Raw genomic sequence first — 10,709 nt, forward strand, 5'->3', positions numbered from 1 at the left:
GAAGCCCCTCCAGCTACTCCGCGGGCGCGTAGCGGGCGCCTGGCCCCCCCACCATCCCCAAACGCCACGGCGCAGCTTCACGCCAGCACTCTCCGAATGCGAGCCTCCAGGAGACCAGCGGGAGAGCTAGCCCACTCCCCCTCGCCGCGCCTGGCTCAGCCGCTCGGCCCGGCCGCAACAGGCGGCCGCGGCAGGCCCCTCTTGTGGCGGCCGGGGAAGGGAGCGAGAGCCGGGGCAGACCCTCAGGCAGCTCCCACTCGTCTCTGCAGAGACGCGGCTCCACTCACCTTCTCAGGAACACGGGGCGGCCATAGCAGCCGGCGGAGGGGTGGAGGGAAGAGAGCACGGCGTCGCCCAGGCCCCGAGGCAGCGGCGGCGGCCCCGGCTGCCTGCGCCGCTCGGCGGGGCCGGGCCTGGGCGGGGCCGGACGTGAGCGCACTTCCGCCGGGCGCCGCCATGGCGGGTGAGTGAGGGTGGCCGCGGGGAGGGCCGCTTCGCCCCGCGTCGCCCCGCTGAGCTGTGGCACTGGACAGGCTGAGGTGCTGGCTGCTCTCCATGGGTGGGGGCGAGGGGCGGCGGGGGCCAGCCAGAGGCCGGGGCCTGGCACTTCCTAAGTAAATTAATAAGCTGTCTGTCTGTCTGTGGTGCCCTGCCAGCCCGCCGGCGTGTTACTTTCACGGATGGATGTGGGTGCGGGTGAGGAAGGTGGCCAGCACCTCGCTCGTGCCTCCGGCAGAAGCGAGTGACACCCGTGTCCTGCCGTTTGTGTGGGCTTCACGTTTGTGACCGCTTTTCAAGCGTCTCTGTGAATAAAAGTTAAGAACAGCGACTGTGCGGGCAGGGCGGCGGCCGTTCCTAGGTAGCTTCGAGCCGGGCTGGCAGCCCCCTTGCTTCCAGGGGCAGGACGTGAGGCGCAAAGGTGGGGCTGCAGGTGGTGGGCAGAAATGGCTGCTCGCAGCCCTCCCCCTGCGGGGATGCTCGCCTGTAGACGGAGTAACGTAGAGCAGGTCCCTGTGGTTCCCTAAGGACACATTGTGAATCGTGGGCCCCACGGTCAGTGGTACAGCATCCACCGTCTTCAGTGGGACCCAGCTTCCTCTCAAACATTTCAAGCTCATGTATGGACGTGAATTAATTCAAATGTTCGTGGCATGAGCGCTACATGCATACAGTAACTGCTGCCGTGATTTCTTACCGTCATCCGCTGCGTTAGCATTTGACTATCATATGTTTACAGAACGCTGCTAGATTGGTCAGTATGGCAAAGCCACTACTGTCCAGGTTACAATATCACATCTCAGATCATGCTTGCATTTTTTTAATAATGATTTTATTGTAAATTGTAACAAGGCTGATAGATGAGGAGTTAGATTTCATGACTGAAGACAGTTAATGTAAGTTCCATTTTACTTCAATCAATATTCCACAGTAAAGCAAGGAAATCATTCATACAAAAAGCTGTTAGCACACTGATTTGTTTCTGTATGCTTTAAATGGCTTGAATTACTTTATTTTCTCATATAGCAAAAAGTCCTGCTGATGGTACTCCAAGAAGACCTGTTGTATCTGTCAGTGCAAGAAAAATTAAAGATAATGCAGCAGACTGGCATAATTTAATGATGAAGTGGGAGAGACTGAATGATAATGGATTTACTACGGCAAACAAAATAGTAAACATGAAGATCAGTGAGCAGTAAGTATGCTAATAACACATACAAGTAAAGACAGCATAAAGATTGCCTTTATTGAGAAATTAATCTGTTTTCTTCACTAGAAAGTTCTTTTTGGAGATGGGAGAAAGAATATATCAGAGTGCATACTCTAGCTCTTAGATAAGCTCAGCAGTTGCACTTTTTGGTTACATAAACTATTTACATTCAAATAATAAATGTCTCAAAGATTAAAATAATCTCATGAAATAATGATGATATTTGCAAGAAATGGAAACTGTATTATACATAGTTAAGCATAGTGGATATTAAAAATACATACATAATATACAAAATTAGAATCTAATCCAACGGATCTCAGCCTATGTGAGTTCCCTTACTCTCTTGCACATTTACACTGAGGACAGTATTACCAAATTTCAGTAAAGTCAAATTTCAGCAGATTTTAAGAAAGAATCAGTGGTTTATATAAACATAAAAGTTGTAACAGTGATGATTAAAAAAAACCCACAACAAAACCCACTTCAGTAGAGCTGTTATCTTCATGCTGTAACAAAAAGCCTATAACTACCAGAGGCTTGAGAAGAAACTTCTCCAGACTCCCGACAGCTGAACAGGGTTTGTCTGACAGGGTTCTAACAGGTACAAGCTCAGGAATATTTTGCTGTAATGGTGTCAGATGTTGCTTTCGCTCTCTAGCAACTCCCTCTCTCCCCTGTCTTAAGTTTACAGCTTCTGTGGGGAAGTCAGCAAGACAAGATAGGTGTCTGCACATCAGCTGCTCTGGCTTCACAGCTAAATTGTCTTAGCTTACATTGTGCATGAAGGTGAGTTTGTGGTGAGGCACCAGATTGTCGGCTGGAGCAGGTGAAGCCTGGGCATACCTTGTCCACTATGAGAGAATAACCTCCTCCAACACAGGGGCAAGGTGAAGTGGGAAAAGGTGTTATCTTAACACCTACAGTTGTTTTTTCAAGCACATGCTCTAAGGTAAAGTAATTCTATGTTCCTTGGAAGATTATGGTACCAGCCCCAATTGCTGACATGGCTAGCTATATCTCTTACTATTTTTCTGTAGGAATTCTCATGAACAGCCAGTGAGAGAGAGATTTTGTAGCATCAGACCACATGATTTTAAATCTGCACAGCTCGAGTAAAGCTATATGCAGTTTACTCTGCCTTATGTTTCTATTTTAGATTTCAGGACAACAAACTGGACATCGCATGTGATAACAGTGCCACCGAATCTGAAAAGCCAACTCTAAAATACAATGAGGAATTGGATAACTGCTGTGCAGAATTACTTGAGACCTTAAAGCATATGGTAATGCTCATTTTTCAATCTTAGTCAATATGAATCAATTCCAAGTGTGTTCAAGTATGACATAAGGAAATGTCCTCAATTATTTGTTGTAAATAGAATTGGGGTTTTTATGCATAGTGCTTTGGCTTCAAACCTAAATGATTATAAATCTAGTGTGCACCATTTATTTGCTTGATTGGTAAATTTGAAAGTTGGTTTTACATCTGCCTTCTGCTTATAATTCTACTCCTCCCTTTATGAAGTGATCTTCTGAAAATGAGTTGTACAAAAATGCATTCTAAAACTGCACCTGTTTTCTGCTTTCTCATCCTGAATATTCCCTCTGTTTAGAACAAAACAAACAACAAAGCATAAAGCGGTGCTTTACCTGCCATCATATCCTTGCAGTTATCTTTGATCAGACATAATGCAGTTATATTTTTAGTCTGCCTACCTGCATTTTCTGTGCGGAACTCCTTCTCTAGAGAGTACAGTAAGAGAATTATTATGTAACCCACCTTTTTTCTGGATACATTGCTAAGAATTAATGTCACCTATCAGTTTGACAGGAAGCAAAAAGAATATTTTTTTGCCTGATACTGTAATTTTAAATTAGTGTTAAAAAGAACTTCCACAGTCTTCTGACAAAAGCCCATTAAAAAGATGATAGATCTATTTTTTATATAGACAGGATACCAGTCTAGTATTTAGAATAAGCAGGAAAGCAGCTAGATTTTCCTCAAATTTTGTTCTGTGGGAAAAAGTAACAGTAATTTGGGGGTTTTTTTCCCTTTTTTTTCCTTGAGGTAATTTTGTATTCAGACTACCAAGTGTGTTGATGCAATTTTTTATTACTCCTGAGTAATAGGAGCCTAAGCAGCCAGTGTTAGATTGGATACTAAGTATAGCTACTATAGACATATTTTATTTTTCATTCCTTATGAGTTTGTACCAGCTTACGAATTTACAGAAATACCTGTATTTTAGCTTCTTGATTTAAAGATACTGCCTGCAAGCTCATTTTCATTGTAAATATTAGTCCCCATCGGTAATGCACAAAGTCAGGTGAACATGAAGGAAATGGATGGAATGACCTGTTTTTCGAAGCAAGCTGTTAAATCAGCCTAGATATATTGTTAGTAGTAGCTTGAGCTGCTTTTATCACCTGCTGTTGATGTTTTGAAATCAGATTTAAGTCATCTTGACATGGTAATGTAAGAAAGCATGTATTTATAGGGCTTGTGCCACACTTGTTCATATACAGTCTTGATGTTTTTCCCCAGTACCAAATTGCTATAGGAAAAACCGAGAGAGAGGTGAAAAAATGAGAGGACTTTGATATATTTCTACATGGGGGAAACAAAAGAATTATGCAAAATCAGAGTCAGTAAGTCATATCTTCAATGTTAAAAATTTTAGGGTACCTCATATTAAATCTTTATATAAATTCCAGCTTTGATTCCTGTCTGGAGTTAAAAAAAAGTGAGTTAGAAATGTTAAGACTAAATAATGTTTTAAGTTAAGACTAAAATGTTAAAACTTCAGAAATAGTGTGTTTTAAAAAAATGTTTAAAATTATAGTAGCCTAATGTTCCTGAGTTGTTAATTAACTTCACATGTTCATTATTTTCAGACAAAAATACAGCTGAAAATGGAAAAGCTTACTTCGACTACTAAAGCAATCTGTGACTTGGAAACATTTCACCATGGAGCTGGGAATTGCACAGCACCCTTCTTTCATACATGGCCCACACCATACTTCTGTAAGTAAAATATTGATTATCTTAGCTAATTGCATTGTGTTGTTGATGTCATCTAGTTGAGGACTGGAAAATAAACCCTTTTATCTGGATGTCTTGCCTTAGAGAGAGAGAGTGTATCTCTCTCCTTTATAATTGACTAATCAATAAACACATGAATGCACCATTTGGCTTAGGGTTACTGCTGATGACTGCTTGTGTGAATTGCCAAGCGTTGTCTGACATGCAACAGTTACAGCATAAAACTAAGCTCGTCAGCAGCTTACAGTGTCCAAGCTGCAACAGTCACATCCTTTGTAGGGAGAGACACATTTGCAACTCGGTAGTGTTAAGCCGTAGGCTTAACTGACTTGATTTGTTACTTGACACCAAAATTAAATCCTTGAATGCAAAGAACAAGCTATACCTCAGTCAATTCTCAGGCAGCCAAAGAAAAATACCTCTGATCTCAGTGTCAGTCAAGACAAGTAAAGAAATGTTCAGTTACTGTCTACTGCTAATATCAATCCCTTTAGCATTCACTTGATGGCAAAAGGTACTGCCTCCCAGCTGGCATTACCGTGGTTTTAAAGCTGTTTGAATTCAAGAGAAGCCTGACTGCATGCAAACCAACTGCTGCCTTTATGAAGTGAAAGTCATACCTTTGTGGAGGCCTGCTTTTTACTTCACTACCACAAGTTAGCAAGAATCTCATGTATTAGTTTCTGCCAGCTTAAAAGGGTAAGAATGACAATGACAACTTCTGTCAAAACGCTCGTTGCAACTGAATCATTTAGTGATGCTCTCTATTCCATGAAAGACTAGATCCTCCTGAAGGTAGTGGTAGTTAGTCTAAGTTAGAAACACAAGATCAGTCTCTCTCTAAAAATAATTTGTGTGGTTATTTTTAGAAAGTCAAACAACTAAAGATTATTACATAGATATATTTTAACCCCCCTACCAGTATTGCTAACATAACTAGTAAGAAGATTAGTTTTTCCATTACACACTTCAGTTTTGGTCTGAAACTTTTTTTTTTGGTTGTTTTGATTTACCATTATTTTTCACTATTGGTATGACTTATGGTGATCATGCATTGATCGCTAAAGTGCCTGACAGCATGTGAGGGCATCCTTTAGGTTGGCTAAAATCAACAGTGACTCTAAAATGTGAAGCTTGTATTTCAGGATAGCATTACCAAATTTTAAAATCAAATTTCAGTTATTTGAAAGAACAGCTATAACTGATAATTTTACAGTGGGTCCTCAGAATCAGTACCACCGCTTATTCTAGAATTAAAAGGGGATTCATGTCAAAATCACAGGCGTATAAAATATATCCAAAAGCTGAGGAAATTGTTTAGCATTTTATATTCTAGTGTACAAACATGATTAATGCTATAAAAAACAAGATGTCTAAATACAGGGAATAGCTTACCTAACGTAGGGGGTTTTTTTAATGATCAACGTATTACAAGTGTAATTTAACTTTTAGAGAATTGCTGAAATGTTCTGGTCAACGTGCTTGGTTTTTCAATCCGTTTCAGATGAGGTTTCTCTGAAGCTCTCTGAAATGTACAGGAAGGAACTACAACTGAAGCAAACAATTGTACAAGAAATTGCTCATTCTGCTGACCAGGATCTGATGATGGTCTATTTATCATCGTGGTTATACCAGCCTTACATTGAGAACAGCAGCAAACTGCTACTTGAAGCCATGCTGCTGGAAACAGGACATAGACAGTGCTAGAATTTCAAATATTACATGGCTTGCTTCTAAAGATGCTTACATGACACTGAAATGGCAAATTGTAAGGCTTACCAAGTAAGTTGAATTTTTGTAAAACTTATTAAAAATATTTTCCCCTATTTGTATTTATTATTTTGTCTCAGCTGATACTCCTTTCTCTGCGTGGGACAATCTGATTTTGGTTGCTTTATGCATTTTAAGTCCTCCTACAGGTCCTGTAAATCCCCTATAATCAGAAAGCAGTAAGCACTACTTGGTGGTCCGGGAGGGGATTCAATGCACATAGACACTTACAGCAAAGAATGTAACTACTTTCTAAGTTTTGACAGTCAAAAATGCCTGCACTGTCCCTTTCACCATAGCAATTCATCACTTCTTGATCTTTCATGGGGTTTTTTTTGCATAACTTAGCAGGGCTAGTGCTTTTGTACATGCTTTATAAATGGGGAAAAGGAAAGGAAAGCACAAAAGGCAGGATCCAGAAGTGGATCCAAAAAGGATCCACATAGTTTGGTATGTGGTTCTGAAATGCTGTCACAGACACTAGTGTAAATTGTGGTTTGGTTTTGATTATAGCACGGTTAGGAACAACACTCTTGGAGAGTGTGCCTAAACTAGCACACTGGGAAGGTTTAGTACAACTCGCCATTCCACAGTCATTATATGAAAAGGTCCTGTCTCTTTTAATTCATTGTAAGCTTCTTCTTTTAGAGATGCTTCATGTAAGCATCTGTTGAATAAAAACAAGACCTGCTTCAGTCGTGTCCTTATGCCGTATTGTTTGCTTCCTGTGAGAGGGCTCAGTGAGTTTTTACTTGGATGACTGTTTCTGATGTCAAGTGGGTTTGGTTTAAAGGTGTGCCCCCTCTGTATTCTTGGCTGGCAGTTTACGAGAATCGGTGGCTCAAATTCTTGCCTTTCTTTTTCGTGCTGCTTTTTTGGAAAAGAGAGCAGAGAGTGTGTTCAGGAGAAACAGTTAATGCAAAAGCTAAATCCTGAAGTGGAATTCAATACCCTTATTTGCTTTCATTCGTAAAGATACAATAGTAATCACCGTAGCATACCATTGTGTCAGACCTCAGTAGCTTGGTGAAGCTGCTACACTTAGCCAGCCTTTAATAACTGTTAGTTGCTTTTGCAAATTAGCACTTTTCAGAGAAGTGTATTACAATGTGGAAACTATGCAGCTGTGTCATCACATTTTTTTAGTTAAATCCCTAATGTGCAGTGAATTTAGGCCTTCTGCTTACTTCATTATGATTAATAATCTAAATTCCTCCAACTTACTGATTGCCTGTATGACCTGCTCCTATATGAACTGTTCATTTAGATCTCCTATTTCACACAATTATTTAGTGTTTCTAGGTGCTGTTGACTCATCGTTGTGCCCTGACAGATGTTTACCCTTGATTCACCTTGAAACAACTATTTGAATTAAAAGACAGTAACATGAACTGCACACTACTGTGAAATGACAAAAATGGCTGTGGTTTCACACTACAAAGATCTAACTAAAAGATTGAGAGGTTCTGGAACAGATTTCTGATTAGGGTCACTTACTTACTTAACTAGTTCCAAGATGAAACCCCATAAGCTTGGTAAGGGAAATATGTGAGTTTCCTGCAATAACGGAACAGCCAGACATGAATTGGAAAAGTTTTCCTCAACATGTTGCTCTGTTCAACAATGAGGTTGTTTCTGACAGCTTAATAGTGTTCTATTCTTACCCCAAATTTCTAGCATCTAAAAAGAAATTCGGCTGTAGCTCAAGGAGAATACGATCAAGTTATGAACAGCTTTGTTGGGTTTTACTATTTTTCTGTGCAAGCATTCCACCCACTTTAAAAGCCACCTTAATTTACCTGAGTAGTGCTAGACCTTTGTCACTATGGAAACACCTTCATACTTGAAAAATATTTTCCAAGGAGGAGAGGTTGGTTCTCTTATAGAATTGTTCTTTTAAGAAGAGAGTAGGTGTATTTTATTTCCCAGCATGTGCAAATCAATAGGGAAGGCAGAATTGAAGCACATTTTCATTTTCTGCACAGGTGGAAATTGTGGTTTGTTCTTGTTTCTTCAGAGGAAATAAGCTCTTCAGGAAGGAGTCTTCATAGTGAGCCCCCCTTGCTCATTGACTGCTATCAGACATGGGAAGATTACTGCAAAATCATCGCAGAGGTGTTTTGTCATTATGGCTCTATGTAGTTGATTGTTGTATTTGAAGCCCTCCGATGTAGTTATTAGACAGTCAGTACAAAAGAGTGTAATAAAGAATTGCTTACTGCAATCAGACTTTGAAAGACCAGCAGAACCTTGCTTTGTATGGTTATCTTCACTTATAAGGTAGGCCTGTATCCTCTGACCATTACCACCTCCTAAAAAAAAGAGGGGGAAAAAACCCAAACCAAAAACTACACTATAAACCCAACCACCAGGCAGGAGCTCAGTAATACATAATGACATCTTTCACATCTATACAGAAAAGGCAGTGTTTTGGCTAATCAAATTAATCTTAGGCAACCAAGAAAAAAAAAACCAAAACAAAAAACCAAGAAAAACCAAAACCAACTATGTTAAAGGGATATAGTAGAGCAGGTTGTTTCATCTCTAAACTGTCCTCTCTCTTCTTTGAACTATTTAGTGTAAGTTTTTCCTCACAGAATCATTAAGGTTGGAAAGGACCTTCAAGTAATCATCAAGTCCAATCATCAACCCAACACCACCATGCCTACTAAATAATATCCTGAAGTGCCATATCTACACATTTTTTTGAACACTTCCAGTGATGGTGACTCCACCACCTCCCTGGGCAGCCTGTTCCAATGCTTCACCATTCTCTCAGTAAAGAAATTTTTCCTAATATCCAGTCTAAACCTCCCCTGGCACAACTTGAGGCCATTTCCTCTGCTCCTATCACTAGTTACTTGGGAGAAGAGACCAACACCCACCTCACCACAACCCCCTTTCAGGTAGTTGTAGAGAGCGATAAGGTCTCCCCTCAGCCTCCTCCAGACTGAACAACCCCAGTTCCCTCAGCCACTGCCCATAAGACTTGTGCTCCAGACCCCTCACTAGCTTCGCTACCCTTCTCTAGACACGCTCCAGCACCTCAATGTCCTTCTTGTAGTGAGGGGCCCAAAACTGAACACAGGATTCAAGGTGCGGCCTCACCAGTGCCGAGTACAGGGGCACGATCACTTCCCCTGCTTCAGCTTCCCACAGTTCTCAGTAACAAGACCATGAAAAATCAATGTTCATATTTAAGAACAGTTCTCCTGAATATCACAGGTCCTTTTAGCTGATTTGTCCAGTTATCTCAGTAGCCTCATGTATTTAGCAATGAGGCAACACACACGTTAAAGGTACGTTACCAGTTTTCAGTACTGTCTACAATAGCTCATGAACAAAATAAAGATACTGGTCATTTAAGGATGTTCTTTTTCACCTGCTAAGCTGCTTGAAAGAAGAGACAGTGCCTCGGACAAGATGCTGCTAGGTCTCCACAAAAATATTACCATCCAAGCAACATACTGAAGTATGACAAAAATACAAGATAGCAGTAGATAAGTATTGCTAAGATTTCTGTCTGCATAGAGAAACGGGGATTATAGTCAAGGATACCTTTTATTATGATTAAATAGTACAGGGCAGTGTGGAGTTACTAGGAAGGTCAAAGCTTAAAACTGGTAACGGATACATCATCTGAAAGAAAAAAAAAATATAATGCAAGTTTAAAAAAAAAGAGACCATCACAGACTAAAGTAGAAAAAGGATCTGATACCTTGTTAAGGAAAATCAGATCACTACTTACGCACCTTCTCACTTCTAAGTAACTGCAATTTTTAAAGGTGTGGCTGAGCATTAGACAAGCATACTTAAATACATTTTCAACAGTTCAGTACAAATCGTATCTTCTTTGAGGCTATTTTTGTCTCAAACTCAGTGGATGCTTATTTAAGTAAGGATCAGCTAGGCTGTCATATTGTTCCTGGAATGCAGAAGCATGGATTATATTTAAAACTGCCCATTTTTCCAGGCAGATTTATGCACAGCAAGTCTAGATGCTAATCAATATTCAAGCTAGCTTTAAGAAAGTGCAATGACAAAGTGTTCTGTAATCTCAATGGTGCAGAAAACACACATTTTTAATATAGTTTTTATTTTACCCATATACAGCTTGCCAGTACACATCACATCACTGCTGAACAGCAGTACAACTTACTGCATTTTTAGATGGCTAGAGATAAA

At 40.6% G+C, this 10,709-nt stretch overlaps 1 protein-coding gene across 1 annotated transcript; it reads left to right on the forward strand.

Moving 5' to 3' along the window:
* Positions 1 to 456: 456 nt before the first annotated feature.
* Positions 457 to 6,461, forward strand: CINP (cyclin dependent kinase 2 interacting protein; the record flags this gene model as incomplete). Its single annotated transcript, XM_082000975.1, has 5 exons — positions 457 to 463; positions 1,525 to 1,693; positions 2,868 to 2,994; positions 4,607 to 4,736; positions 6,259 to 6,461. The coding sequence occupies 5 exons, from the start codon at positions 457 to 459 to the stop codon at positions 6,459 to 6,461; spliced, it is 636 nt and encodes a 211-aa protein (XP_081857101.1).
* Positions 6,462 to 10,709: the final 4,248 nt, after the last annotated feature.

Source organism: Phaethon aethereus, assembly GCF_964289735.1.
Source record: "Phaethon aethereus genome assembly, chromosome: 5".
Taxonomy (NCBI): Eukaryota; Metazoa; Chordata; class Aves; order Phaethontiformes; family Phaethontidae; genus Phaethon; species Phaethon aethereus.